General features: G+C 56.5%; 1 protein-coding gene across 2 annotated transcripts in view; it reads left to right on the forward strand.

Moving 5' to 3' along the window:
- The window catches only part of SEMA4B (semaphorin 4B), a 55916-nt gene that overhangs the window by 39567 nt on the left and 1901 nt on the right, over positions 1-14448 (forward strand). For both annotated transcript variants that reach the window (XM_026510482.4, XM_026510481.4), the window contains exons 4-15: positions 6757-6920; positions 7082-7144; positions 8704-8802; positions 9459-9570; positions 9845-9958; positions 10099-10250; positions 11117-11298; positions 11420-11570; positions 12442-12652; positions 12735-12850; positions 13076-13242; positions 14357-14442. In XM_026510482.4, coding sequence (XP_026366267.2) covers positions 6757-6920; positions 7082-7144; positions 8704-8802; positions 9459-9570; positions 9845-9958; positions 10099-10250; positions 11117-11298; positions 11420-11570; positions 12442-12652; positions 12735-12850; positions 13076-13242; positions 14357-14442 — 1617 coding nt within the window. The remainder of the gene's footprint in view (positions 1-6756; positions 6921-7081; positions 7145-8703; positions 8803-9458; positions 9571-9844; positions 9959-10098; positions 10251-11116; positions 11299-11419; positions 11571-12441; positions 12653-12734; positions 12851-13075; positions 13243-14356; positions 14443-14448) is intronic.

A 14448-nucleotide genomic window follows, 5' to 3' on the forward strand; every position in this document is an offset into this window, starting at 1 on the left:
AGAATGTGTACTGGGTGCTTCTGTAAGTTAGCTCTTGGAGGGATGGAGGCCTAGAAGGAGTGGGAGGGAGATGGGAAGTGACCCTGAGGCCAATGCAGCCCACACCTGGGGGACAGGGGACCCCCACCAGGCCGGGTGCTGCAGAGCCCATGCCCCTCGGTGTCTGAAGTTTGGCAGTGAGGTGATGTCTGGCCCTGGCGAGTGTGGGGCTGGTTGAGGCCTGACTCCCAGTCAAGGGGTGAGTGGGAGGTGAGGAATGGAGACAGCTCTGGGCGGCTCTTCTCTTCAGGAGCTTGGCTGCAGAGGAGAGCAGGGAGGCCCACAGATTTCTAGGATGAATATTGAAGAAAAAACGGCTTTCTGAGACGCACAGGTTGATGACACGGGGCTTGGCCTCTGAGAGATAGGGGGGCAGTGGGAAATTGAGGTTGTCCATACCCGATGGTCCCAGTTTCTTCAGAAAACAGGAGACGTGTGTGAGGGAGGAAGGTGGACTCTTGGGCATTCCGGAGAGAGGGCTTGTTAGGGAACAGCCAACCCCTGAGCCCAGGGCTGGAGGAGCTGCCCTTGGTCCTGGTGGAGGTGATGGCAGCTCATGACAGGTCCTGGGTTAGGGCCCTGTTGGCCAGGTGGGTACCAGGTGGTGGTTGTCTTTGAGGGGCGAGGGGCCACCTGGTGATTCTGGCAGGAGCTCTTGGCCCACTCGCTGGAAGCCATAGCCGTGGCCATTTGGGAAGTGGGCTTCCCTAAGTATGCCTGCCCCAGGAACAGGGGATGCTTCTAGGCTGGGTTCCCTTGACTTCCTACCTCTTTCTTGGCTACCTCAGCATGGGGAGGACTTTTGGCCCACAGCCTCTCTTTCCTTGCAGAGAGTAATCCTTCCCTGGTTGGGGAGTCTGCCCTGGTACCGGCCTGGTGACTGTAGTTTGGCCCGCCGCTTCCGGTCCCTCGGGCTGCCCTGCCACAGCACTTGGGCGGTGCGGTGTAGAGGGAGGATGTGCGTCCAGGGCGGCTGACGTGCCCTCGTTTGCTGCTGAGTCAGCAGTCCTGCCCTAGGAGTGGTGCTCCTGCAGATGCAGGTGGGTCTAAGAGTCCAGTGTGACGCCTTGGTGGAGAAGAGGTGCTCTCATGGAGCCTCTCGGGAGGCTCCCGGGCACTTGTCCCCGGGGCCCAGACCCCTTTCTGGGGACTTTGTGATTCGAGCTGAGGGGCAGCGAGCTGCCTCCCTGCACGGGGAGCACCTTCCCGCCTCTTCAGTCCTTGGAGAAGCTGGTGTTTTCTGGCCTCATCCTGCTGGGGCCTGCGGGGGGCAGGATGTTAAGGCCAGGTCAGCGTCAGCTGTGGTGCCAGGAGCCACCGTGGAGAGAAAGGTGGGGTGGTGCTCTGACTCACGGCCCTGCTGCAGCTCGTTGGCTCGGCTGGGTGGAGACCGTGCTGAGCCCTATTCCCGTCTCACCCCAGAGAGCTCCGAGCTTCCGGCTGAGTCACAGGGAAGGGGAGAAGCTCTAGCTGAGGCTGGGGGCTGAGTTGTTCCCGCATCACTTCCTGCGGAGAGCCCCAGGCCCCAGGGCTGGGGGAGCGGGGCCCTGCAGGTCGCTGTGACGCGCCCCATCCCACGTGCCCTCTCCAAGGAGGCAGCCCCAGGCCAGCCCCTGTGCTACCTTCCTGGAGCCCCGGGGGAGCCACCACCAGCTCAGGCCTGCCCAGGGTGGACAGAAAGGTTTCATCTGCCCAGGAGAACCGGCCACAGCCTCAGGCAGACCAGTTTTCTCCCTACTGGACTAACCCGCTGGGTAGAGGACGTGGAGGATGTGTGAGCAGCACAGGCCGCCCAGGAGAGCACACACGACGCTCTCTCTGCCACACAGAGAGCAGCCTAGAAGCTAAGGCTGCCTCCGAGGTGTGCTAACACTCACAGGGAATGGAGTACACCAACAACCCTCCCAGTCACCTCTCCGTGAAAAGCAACCCAGAGCAAACACACAAGCATGGACAAGCCTTGTGGTAGGGTGCACAGACACACACACACACACACACACACACACACACCTCAGCAAGCTCAGGCAGGGCCCACACAGACGTCTGTATAGTGACTCTGGAGGTGACCGCAGGCACCTGGGCAGGAATGCCACGCAGAACACCACGGAGCAAAATCCCGCTCAGGTACACGGCACGTCCTGTGACACCCGTCCGGCTTCAGAGCTGATGCTCTGGCCGTGAGACCCCCGCGTGACCAGCTGCAGACCTGGCTTAGGCATCGCCCCTCGTGAGTTTTTTTAACCCTGAGGACGAGGGAGGCCCAGCGCTTCCAAACAGCCCTGCTCTGCTGGCAGCCCTCGCTGGGCTGGATTTTCCTGCAGGGCTTTCGGATTTTGTTTTTGATCCAGTCAAGGGTTGATCGCGTGCCAGACACCATGCCGACACTCGGCTAACGTGTGCACAGTTGTTCTGAGTGAAGCTCTCGGTAAATGTGGGTTATTATGTACGTTGTTATTTACATACATAATCTAATTTCTTCTCATAACAGCCCTATGAGGAAAGGTGCTATTATCCCCATTTTACAGATAAGGAAAGCGAGGCTCCAAGATGTTAAGTGGCTTGTCCTGGTGGCAACCATGGTTAGGTGACAGAGGCAGCGTTTGAAGCCAGGCCTCTGACTCCTGAGCCTATACTCTTAATCTGTCTCGTCAGATTCCCCAGTTGGGAAGCCAGCCCCGTGGCCCAGCCCTGGTGAAGTCCACTGGGCCAGGGGACCCCGGGGGAGCAAGGCCTTCAGGACGCCACAGCTTTGGTCTGAGAGGCTCAGGGCAGGGGGACAAAGGACGAGAATGCGCAGAAGGGGAATGCGTGGTATCGGGCCCCTCGCCCACCTCTGTCCTATTGCCATTTCCTTGACTGTACTCCCAGTATGACTGGAGGAGGTGCGGCCGGGTGGGGTCGTGAGTCGCTGGCGCCCTGGCTGTCCTTCCAAGCTGGCCGCGCTCTGTCTACATGACCTTTGGCAGTTTTCCACTCCCTCCCAGGCCCGAGTAGGGCTGAGCTGCCACCTGGATGGCAGCTTATCTCTGACCTTCGGCATTTCTGTGTCTGGATGGATTCTGAGTGCAGCCTCCTGCCTAGACTTCCAGCCCGCCCTGGGGAGATGCCTCGCCTGTGCGGGCAGATAAGCGTTGGCAAATTTGAGACACAGCCCTTGCCTTCTGAGAACCGCAAAGGCGATGTGGAAGATGTTTGCCCGAGTCTCCCGGACTCCTCCTCGTGAGGCCACTGGGAGTTGTATTTTCCTCATTGTCCCCATGATATGTGTGAGACAGCTAAAGGTCAGTGACCCGGCGCCTGCACTGCCGTCCAGAGGCCCTGCATGGTGCTCCTCACGGGTGGTCGGTGGGCCTCCCTCTTCACAATCACCTGGGAGCCCGTAAAATCGCACATGGTCAGGCCATCCTAGGTCCGCGGTGGCAGCATCTGTAGGGCAGGCCTGGACCTGGAGGTCAGGCCTTTCGGGCGATTTTGCTGCATCCTGGAGTTGGCTGCCCAGGGGTTTTTCGGGAAGGAGACCTCTTAAGCCAGCCTGCCACCAGAGCTGCTTTTGTGCTGTGGGGCTTTGTGTAAGTGGCCTGGTCTCTCTGAAGATTGGTTTCTTCCTTTGTAAACTGGGGATAACTACAGTGCGTACCTCGCAGGGCTGTCATTGGCCTGCGGGGCTTAATATCTGCACATTTGCCCCACTGCGCCCTCCCGGGTGTGGACCTGTGCTGGCCAACGGGAGGGGCCTCTTCAGGGGGCGACTTCCTAGGAGCAGAGCATGAAAAGGTCAGGCTGTTCCAAAAGGTCATCGGCACATAGTGCAAGCAACGCAATTGGGCCCCATTGTGTTTGGAAATTTCGTGGTTGGGAAAAGTGGGGGATTAGTCCTAGAAACTTTTTTTGGGCTTCCCAGCGTGTAGAGTGCGGGTAAGTGGTGAGAAGTTGGGAACTGGGGTCAGAAGACCTAGAGTCTCGTGCAGTTCTGGGCTTTATAGTTCCAAGACAGGCCTCGACTGCTGCGGGGCATAGCTGCCCTACGGTTTCAGCACCAGAGTTTGGGGTCCGGATGTGAGGCGTGACTTTCCCCATGAATTCCCAGTGCCCCCTCCCCCCCACTTCCAGCTTTGCTCCTAGAGCATCATAAGACTCCCAGCTACAGAGCCACACCCATTCTCCCATCGGTTCCTGCGCTGGTCACCTTGCCTCCTCACCCTCACCGGGAGACATTGTGAAGAGCGGCCTTGGGAGCTCTGTCATCCTGTTTGCTGGCGGGATGCTATCCATCCCATGTCCCCTTGGCTTTGCTAGGACGTCCCACCTGAGGGCTCCCTTCAGCATTAGTGGCTAGACAAAAAGCTTAGCTTCTCCAGAATGGCTGCCATGTGTTCCTCTTCTTGGACAGTGAGAACAAGGTCACTCTGTTTCCCTTTTCTCCTCAGCCACCAGGAGGCTCGGCATTAAATGCACAACCCATCTCTAGTAGCTGTGTGAAGATCTCTTCTGACCTGCTCATGTGAACATGCCCTTACTCTCCAGTTTAGGTGTTTTCCTTGAATTTGTGTTTGGTGCCTTTTTTTTTTTTTTCTCTGTTCTTGATTTTAGTGTTTACGTTTCACTGCGTTCTTTTCTTTGTTTTCTCGCCCTTTGTGGAACCAGGCTGGGGGTCCGTAAAAACACTCACCACGTAACAGCACATGAAGCTGTCTTCACAAGTGCTTTTTGGCATGTTCTCCTGTTGGTGCCTCAGCTTCATGAGACCGTGTCTGTTTGCGTGGTCATAATCTGTTGGTCAGATAGGAGATACCTGAGGCCGGGCAGGGCGGCTCATTTCTGCTTGTTTTTCATTTCTTATCAGCTGCTTCGAATTTTTTAAATAATTTCTCTTCAAACCCATTAGTTGCTCAAGGCGCAAACGGTACCCTGGTTGGTTAGATATGTGCATTTCTTTCTTTTTTCCTTCTATTTCTTTTGCATTACACAAGAGTAACCTGCTAATTATAGAATCCAAACATGACAAGTAAAAAGGAAAAAAAAATTACCCATACTCCCACCAGGGATGCCAATTTTCAGCATTTTGTGATTCATCCTCCTGGATTTTTTCCCACTTTTTTTTTTTCTCCATCTTTTTCTGTTTATACTTTTCCCACAAAAAATAAGATCTAACTAGACTTACTGTTTTATAACTGTCATCGTCACTTGGTGGTAGATAATTAGAAATCTTCCCTGTTATTATGTATTTTTTTTTTAAAGATTTTATTTATTTATTTGACAGAGATAGAGACAGCCAGCGAAAGAGGGAACACAAGCAGGGGGGAGTGGGAGAGGAAGAAGCAGGCTCATAGCGGAGGAGCCTGATGTGGGGCTCGATCCCACAACGCCAGGATCACGCCCTGAGCCGAAGGCAGATGCTTAACCTCTGTGCCACCCAGGCGCCCCTGTTATTATGTATTTTATAACAATGAAAGGTATTTCAAGTTTGTATCCAGGATACATGCACATAATTCGTTTTTAAGCGTGGAAGTACTTACTGTGAAAAGTGACCAATGCCTCCGTCATCCCCAGCCTCGGGCCTGGTTAAGGGGACGACTTTTAAATCAGTTAGACTTTTGTTAATACAGTGGTTTCCTCCATTGGCTTCAGTAAAATGCTTGCACCACTCTTTCTTGGCTTACCTGATTTACTGCTTTGCTACTGAGAAAAAGAAGGCTTTCCATCACTTCCATCAGCCTTCCCCACCTCCTGCAAACATTCTTCTACCGCTATATTGGGTTGCCTCTGTAATTTAATCCTGAGGGGCGCCCGGCTGGCTCGGTCCGTAGAGCATGTGACTCTTGATCTTGGGGTCATGAGTTCAAGCCCCATGTTGGGGGTAGAGGTTACCAAAAAAATAAAGAAACTTAAAAAAAAATTTTTTTTTATACTTAAACCTCAGTTTCTTATTCCATTAACTGTTGACAATATCTTGTGGCCCTCTTTGCTGTCCCGAAGAGAGAGAGACTCCCATTTTTTTCCGTAACAACCCTGGTACCCCGCATCACAGCATGTCTGTGTTGTACAGTCAGGTTCCTGAGGTCAAGGTTGGTAACAGTGTGCATTCTGTTCTATAACCGTAAATCCTCCACCAGGGACTGTGAGCTGGGGGTAAGAGGTAAAGACCAGGGCCCCGAGTCTGCTTCCCTCGGCCATCGTAAATCGTTTGCTGCAGGACCAGGGTGGGGTGGGCTGTCCTTACAGGTCCTTCTCCTTGGATCTGATGCCACTCGAAGGCTCCTTTCTTTTATTCTATTACATGTTCAAAACCCATCACTTAATATTTTAGTTTGCTTCATTTTTGACCATGCCTCTCTTGATTTTGCTTGTTTTTCTGGTGTTTCTAATACAACATCAGTTTTAGCGGCTGCATCATATCCGAGAGTGTGGTGTTAATAATGTCCTTTCATCTAGTCCCCTATGGTTGGACACTTAGGTTGTTGCCAAGTTTTCACTAATGTGAATGGCGCTGTAATAGATGTTCTTTTACGTTCATCTCTGTGCGTTTGTGTCTTACATAATGTTTGAGAGTCCAGGAATGCTGTTCCCCTTTCAGCCTAATCCGCCCATCACCAGCTCCTTGCCATGTGCTGCTTTGCTCACTTCCCTTCCCTCAGATCAGCCCATCCTCGAGGTTGGTAGGAGAAGTTTCTCGTGGGAGGCATGGCCCCCAGGTAATGTCCGTCTTCCTCCCTCCAGGCTCCAAAGAGCGGCCGTTCCTCAGATTTGGAGCGGAAAACGTCTCCAACTACACAGCCCTTCTGCTAAGCAGGGATGGCAGGACTCTGTATGTGGGTGCCCGAGAGGCCCTTTTTGCTCTGAACAGCAGCGCCAGCTTCCTGCCTGGCGGGACGTACCAGGAGGTGAGATGACTCCTGGGTCTGGCTAGGCTGGGCAGAGGATGGCAGGGGGCGGATGGACGGAAAGATGGACCTTCTGGGTGTGAAGATGCTGCCAATGGGAGAGGAGGGACCGGGCACCCCCTCCATTCCCACCTGCACGCTCCCCTGCTCTTGTTCTGCAGCTGCTGTGGAGTGCAGACGCCGAGAGGAAGCAGCAGTGCAGCTTCAAGGGCAAGGACCCACAGGTGAGCTAGCCGCTGGAGGCCACCTGGGCCGAAGGAGGGGTGGAGAGCAGTGCGCCGGGCCCAGCATGGAGGCAGCTTTGGGAAAAAGGGCTTAGGCTTCAGAGATGGCCACACCTGGCTTTGGCCCTTTACTTAACTATCTCTGTGACCCGGGACATGTAGACTGGCCTCTCTGAGCCTTAGCGTCCCCACCTGTAAAATGGGGATGATGATACCTCTCTTACAGGACTTGCCATGAGGCTTCAGTGAGCTAGTACGTGTAGGGCACCTGCCTAATCAGAACCGAATAAAGTCAGCTTCCAGCAAGAGCAGTGACTGGTATCCCTCTGCGGATGGGCTGAGGGAGCAGGTCTGACCCATCCTGGGGTGGTTTTGGCCAGACCACTGGGCATGGGGGTCTGGTCCAGCCTGGGGTTCTCCTGGAGGACTCCCCACTATTCCTGGAGACCTCTTGTCCTGTGTGTAGCAGGAGGCGGCTGAGGTGAAGGCCGAAGAGCCCCAGACTTGAGTTCAGACACAGATTCAAGTCCTGACTGCCCCCGACTTCTTTTAATGGACAAACGGTTATTAAGCGCGTACTCTGTGCCCAAGTCCTTTTAGACACTGGCAATACGATTATGAAAAAGAAGAAAGAACAACAGGCAGAATGCAGCCACTGGAACAGCTAGTCAGGCCACACCTCGTTAAGAAAGTGACATTTGCGTCAGGACTACATGTTGCTGAGGGAGTTGGCTGTGGGATTCCTGGAGAACGGGCAGGACTGGACTTAATCTGAGCGAGGTGTTTGGGGAACCACCAGCGGCCTGGACAGGGGAGTGCTGTGGTTGGCATGTGTTTAAAAAGGGTCACTCTGGCTGCCGTGGTGGAGAGTGGCCTCTGTGAGGCAGGGGCAGAGGGAGGGAGCCCAGTGAGGGGGACCAGACGGGGGTGACACCAGTAAAGGAAGTGAGAAATGGTCAGATTCCGGATGTAGTTTAAAGATGGGCCCACCAGGACTTCCTGATGGGAGATCGGGGGTAGGAGGGGAGTCTGAGAGAGGAGTTGGGGCTGACCGTGAGTTTTGGGGCCTGAGCAGCTGAAAGGGGAAAGTCTTGAGGATAAAGTGTTTGGGGAACAGTCAGATGCTTTGTTGGAGACACCTGCTAGACACCCTTGCAGAGGCGATCATGAGTCTGGGGTCCGGGGTCCTGCTCTGGGCTGTGGCTTACCTCACCAGGCAGGTGTGGAGGACCAGAGGTTTTCACTGAGGTTCCAAAAAAAGACCTCTGGGGGCCAAGACACCCCAAGGGGGAGGGCTTCTGTGCCTTCACTCCCAGACTGAAGAGAAGTTTACCCAACGCAGAACTGGCCGAGCCCCCAGGTTCCCCTGCAGCACACACACTCCGTGGACCTGTCTGCTCTGCCCCAGGACCCTGCTGGATTCTCATCTGCACTGGGGTTTGAGGAGCGCCAGAGAGCAGAAGCTTGCCCCGCACGCCCCGCACATGCCGGTGTTGAGGGCCTGGCGGCGCCCCCTGGTGGCGTGCTTGGGCCTGACCTCCTCTTCCCTCCTTCCCCAGCGCGACTGTCAGAACTACATCAAGATCCTCCTGCCTCTGAACAGCACCCACCTGTTCACCTGCGGCACGGCGGCCTTCAGCCCCCTGTGTACCTACATCGTGAGTGCCCCTCTCTGCCCGGGCTCGCTTGTGGCTGGCCTGGGAGCCGCCCGTCTCTCTGTGTCGGGAGCTGTCGCCCAGCCCCGGTGCCTGGTCCAGGGCCGGGCCCAGGGTGAAGAAGCTTTGGGGGAGCAGTGGGTCTGAGAGCCCTGAGGCCCAGCCCCAGATCTGGTGGCTTGGGTGGCCGGTGTGGGGGCGGGGAGGGGAGCAAGGGAACACCCCGGGCACAAAGGTCCCGGCCAGCCCAGGACTCATACCCTCTCTTGCTTCCTCAGGCTCTCCCTTGCCCTCACTCAGTTCCACAGCCCACCTCCCACGCCCCTCCTCACACGCACTCACTGTCGCGTTTCTGTTTTACACACACCTTAGCAGAGGGTGGGAGCACTGCCTTTGGAGTCAGACACACCCGGGTTTGAATCCTGCTGCTGCCCCTTCTGAGTCCTGTCACGTCTCTTCTGTGGTCACTGGGGCTAGGAGTGTCCACCACAGACGGTCCTAGCAGCCAGGGCCCGCGCTGCGCTCTGGGTGCAGAGATGAGGAGGGTGGTCTGCCTCCCACTTCACCCCTCCAGAGCTGCCTTCTCTGGCACACCCCCTCCTTCCCTCCAAGCCCGCCCATTCCCTGGTGTGCCCCTGAGCTCTTCTGCTTCCCTGCAGAATGTGGAGAGCTTCACTCTGGCGCAGGACGAGGTGGGGCACATCCTCCTGGAAGATGGCAAGGGTCGTTGTCCCTTTGACCCCAATTTCAAGTCCACGGCCCTGGTGGTTGGTGAGTGTTGGGGGCAGAGTGGCAGGATGAGTTCGGTGAGGCTCCGTGTTGGGGGTGGGAAGGTGGGCAGCATAGGTCCCAGGCCTGAGCTGGTGGGGCCCCCGCCAGGCTGAGTCCCGGGGGGCGCAGAGTGACCCTTGGGTTTGGCTCTTCCCAGTTCCCACCCCCCTGTCCACCTCAAGCGAGATAGGCAGTGCTGGGGTCACTCTGGGCCCTGAGTAGGGAGAAGGGGCTGTGCTGAGGAGCCGTTCCCATGGGAATGTTCTCTTGGCAGATGGTGAGCTCTACACCGGAACTGTCAGCAGCTTCCAAGGGAATGACCCAGCCATCTCCCGGAGCCACAGCCTCCGCCCCACCAAGACCGAGAGCTCCCTCAACTGGCTCCAAGGTGAAGTCCTCCCCACGCACCCAGTGGGCAGTGCCCAGAGCCCAGGGAGGGGCACGCTCTCCTTTCAGGGCCAGACCAAGAAGGGTCTCTCGCTGTCTGGGATTCCCAGGCTGACCCTGCACTCCCCATTGGTCCCACAGACCCAGCGTTTGTGGCCTCGGCCTATATTCCCGAGAGCCTGGGCAGCTTGCAAGGGGACGATGACAAGATCTACTTCTTCTTCAGCGAGACTGGCCAGGAGTTTGAGTTCTTTGAGAACACCATCGTGTCCCGCATCGCCCGCATCTGCAAGGTGAGGGGGGCAGCCCACCCAGAGACCCCAAAGTCCCCCCAGTACAGGATCAGGAAACACCAGGAGGCCTCTTCTGTCCTCCAGGAGGAACAGCTTGGCTAACTGCTTTTCTCTCTCTCCTTTTAAATTGACATAGCTCTTACGTTTTTTCCTTTTTAAGAAAATGCGGAAAGTACAGAAAAGTACACACAAAAATCACTTACAATGTAAAGACGCGGTGTGGCATCGCGACAAAGAGCAGAGACTCCAGCCAGGCTACCTCAGTTCCGACCCCACTGGTCCTGTGACCTTGGGCAAGTCCCGTGCCCTCTCAGTGAGCCTCCCCATCTGTTCAGTGGGCACGATAAGACCGTTCTCAGAGTTGTTATGTGAGCTAAGTCTATCCCCGGAAGGCTTTTAGGAGTGTGGTAGGCAACAACTAAACGTTGACTGTTAGCGCCAGAATCCTCCTGCTGCACCACAGGTGATTAGAACGTTCCTTGGTAATCTATTTTCTCTTGGTGTCCGTGTAAATATATAGGTGTTTATATTATTAAAAGACTTTACAAACGGGAGTTCTACTGCAGTGCGGGTACTTAGGGTCCCTGTTCGCGGGGAATCGTGACCTCTTTCCCTGTGTGTAGGCAGACCCCCGTCCGTTCCGGGTACTCTGCAGTAAGGAAGGCACCCTTGTTTACTCGGCCAGCCACCCAGTGATGGGACCTGGACCCTGCCTGCGTGTCTTCCTGATTTTAAACGGAACTCTTCCCTGGCTTTGGCTGGCCCCTCTGGTGTCTGTGTAGCTATCACTGGGAAGGGGCCACAGGGGGGTCCAGGCTCCCCACCCTGGCCTATGCGTAAGCCCGGCCTCTCTCTCCCTCCCCCAGGGGGACGAGGGCGGCGAGCGGGTCCTGCAGCAGCGCTGGACGTCCTTCCTGAAGGCCCAGCTGCTATGCTCGCGGCCGGACGACGGCTTCCCGTTCAATGTGCTGCAGGACGTCTTCACATTGAGCCCCAGCCCGCAGGACTGGCATGACACCCTGTTCTACGGGGTCTTCACATCCCAGTGGTACGGCCCCCGGAACCTAACTGGAGATGGGAGGGCGCGGGGGATGACCGGAACTGGGCCCAAGAGCTGGCCGCATCCCACGCCCAGGGCTCCTGGGTTCATCCAGCCATTTCCTTTGTAGGCACAGGGGGACCACCGAGGGCTCTGCCGTCTGCGTCTTCACCATGAGGGACGTGCAGAATGCCTTCAATGGCCTCTACAAGGAGGTGAACCGTGAGACACAGCAGTGGTATACGGTGACCCACGCAGTGCCCACACCCCGGCCTGGAGCGGTGAGTACTGGGTGCTGACGAGCTGGCTCCCCACAGCCTGCTGGCTTCTCTGAGTCTGTTTTCTTATCAAGTGGGGACCAAAGTCCAGGCCTGCTTGTCTTACTGGTTTGGATGTGGCTATAAATGTTGGAATGCCTGGAACCTGCCTCAGGGTGAGCCAGTGTGCTCCCATCCAGACACTTAAGTGTGTGCTTTTGTCATTGTCCCTTTGCTTGTGCCTCTCCCCTACTCAGCTGTGGGCTCCTTATCTAGTGATTGGGTGAGTGGCCCAGCCATGGGGACACCATCCTTCGGTCCTTCCAGCCTCAGAGGCTTCCTCCCAAAGCAGACCTTGAAACAAGGATATGAGTGTCAGCAGTTGATATGGGAGGTGACTCCAGGAAGCACCATGAGGGAACAGGAAAGTGAGAGGGGGGAGCAGAGCCAAGGAAGAGTGTCACTGTTCCCGTCGTGGGCTGTCCCCAACCTGGGCCTCAGTTCCCTGGGGCCCCGAGAGGGTACCTTCTGACCCCCACACTAGGAAACCCGGCCGGCCAGGGCTTCCTTTGAGCACTGGCGAAAGGAGCAGGAAGGGTGGTTGTGCTTCTTGAAGCCTGGCTGAGGCTGAGGGGCCTGGGCAGGAAGGGGAACTGGCCCTGCCAGCCAGGGCCCTCGGGTGCCCCTCACCCAGGCTCTGCCCTTGGGCCTCCACATCAGCGCGTTGGCCGCATGCGAACCACAAGTGATGTGCCATGGCTTCCGAGCGGTGGGCAGATACCCCTCCTGTCCACCGGGGAGTCCGGACCGGTAGTCCTGGCCGCATCTCCAGGCGTCCCCTCCCGCGTGCGGCCCTCCGCGACTCTCCATCTCACGCCGCCGTCTCCTCCTCCAGTGCATCACCAACAGTGCCCGGGAGAGGAGGATCAGCTCGTCCCTGCAGCTCCCAGACCGCGTGCTGAACTTCCTCAAGGACCACTTCCTGATGGACGGGCAGGTCCGCAGCCAGCTACTGCTCTTGCAGCCCCGGGCCCGCTACCAGCGAGTGGCCGTCCACCGTGTGCGTGGCCTGCACCGCACCTACGACGTGCTCTTCCTGGGCACCGGTGAGTGCCGACCGCAGGGCAGGTTCAGGGGCCGGGAGCCCCGGCTGTTGGGAGATGGGCCTGAGTGCCGTCCGTGTTCCAGGTGATGGCCGACTGCACAAGGCGGTGGACGTGGGCTCCAGGGTGCACATCATTGAGGAGCTCCAGATCTTCCCACCGGGACAGCCCGTGCAGAGCCTGCTCCTGGACACCGGCAAGGTGAGCGGGAGGAGCCCGAGGGAGCGCGCCTGGGTGCCCCTCTGCTCTTGACAAGCACCCTGGCACCACCAGGATGGAAAGATCAGGCTCGTAGCATAAGCCAGCAGAGAGTGGGGTGCCTGGGAGCACGAGAGGAGGCTCCTTGGGGAGTGGCCGGCTGTGGCTGTGGGCGGTGGCCCTGGCTGCCCGCGCTCGCCTCTCATCGCCGTGTCTGTGTCCACACAGGGGCTGCTCTATGCCGCCTCCTACTCCGGTGTGGTCCAGGTGCCCGTCGCCAACTGCAGTCTCTACCAGAGCTGCGGGGACTGCGTGCTCGCCCGGGACCCCTACTGTGCTTGGAGCCGTTCCAGATGCAGACACATCAGCCTCTACCAGCCTGAGATGGCCTCCAGGTGAGAGCTGCTGCCGGCCCTTCCCACCTGTCCATCCCTGTGCGCGGCCCCACAGCACCTTCCCTAGGCCCTCTGTAGAATCCCCAGGCGGCCGCCTCTGTGTCCACGCTCGGAAGTGCTCTGGTTCAGTTAGTAAATGATGTTTGCCTGACCCATCTGTAGAGCCGGGGACCTCATTTTGTACATTTGGTAAAGTATGAAGGGTCCCAGTTCTGAAAAGCCTTGCAGGAGACTGGGGGCTGGCGCATGAACGTGTTTAACGAAAAGTAAGAGCCGCTCGACAATCCATTAACGAACGGGTTAAAAATCGCTTTCAGAAGCACTAAATTGGGTTGGAAGATGTCTGTGTAGAAAACTTGAAAAGTAGAGATAAGTGTAAACAAAAATGATCCCGAATCCCACCACCTAGAGAGAGTTGCAGTGAGATTTTGATATATGCCCTACCAGGTTTTTCTATATATGTGTGAAATAAACAAAAATAGATGTATTTTAAATAAAAATGGACTCTGTCCCACTTGTAGTGTCCTTGCTTCACGCTCAGGGAGCCCTGGTGCCAGTTTTATATTTCAGAGAATCTCATTTGAGCACACGTGTGTGCCCCCGGAAGGACGCGCCCAAACTGCCACCTGTCACGATCACCACCAGCTGGTAGATTGTGTGTGACTCCTGTGGTGTCTTCAGCGTTTGTACTTGGTTGAGTTTTTTAGGTTTTGTGAGTGTCTCACAAATTACTTTTATTCTTGATGATGTTTTATTAAACACGCCGGTGCACGTGCATTGCTTTAAAAGAGACAAGAGACGCGCGTAGAGACCCAGCTGTCCTTCCAGACTTTTTCTCAAGGTCCATATTGCTTCTGTAATGCAGGGAAGTGTTATAGTAACTTGTATTTGAAATAAATACTGTGTAAACAGAGGAGATGCTGACTCAGACCCTGCAGGCATGGGGACTCAGCCTGGGGAAGCCACCTGCCTTTTACTCCGTCTTCGGGCTGGCGGTCCCTGAACCCCAGGCCCTCGTGGGGCTGCAGGGCCGGAGAAGGGCCTGTGCTGCACTGGGGGTGGGGCCATGTGGGCGCATGGTTTCCGGGCCTCTCTCTGACTCTCTGGTCCTCAGGCCATGGATCCAGGACATTGAGGGGGCTAACACCATGGATCTCTGCAATGCTTCCTCACCCGGGTCTCGGTCTTCTGTACTAACAGGTAAGT

The sequence above is a fragment of the Ursus arctos genome, unplaced genomic scaffold (genome assembly GCF_023065955.2).
Source record: "Ursus arctos isolate Adak ecotype North America unplaced genomic scaffold, UrsArc2.0 scaffold_28, whole genome shotgun sequence".
In the NCBI taxonomy this organism is placed as follows: Eukaryota; Metazoa; Chordata; class Mammalia; order Carnivora; family Ursidae; genus Ursus; species Ursus arctos.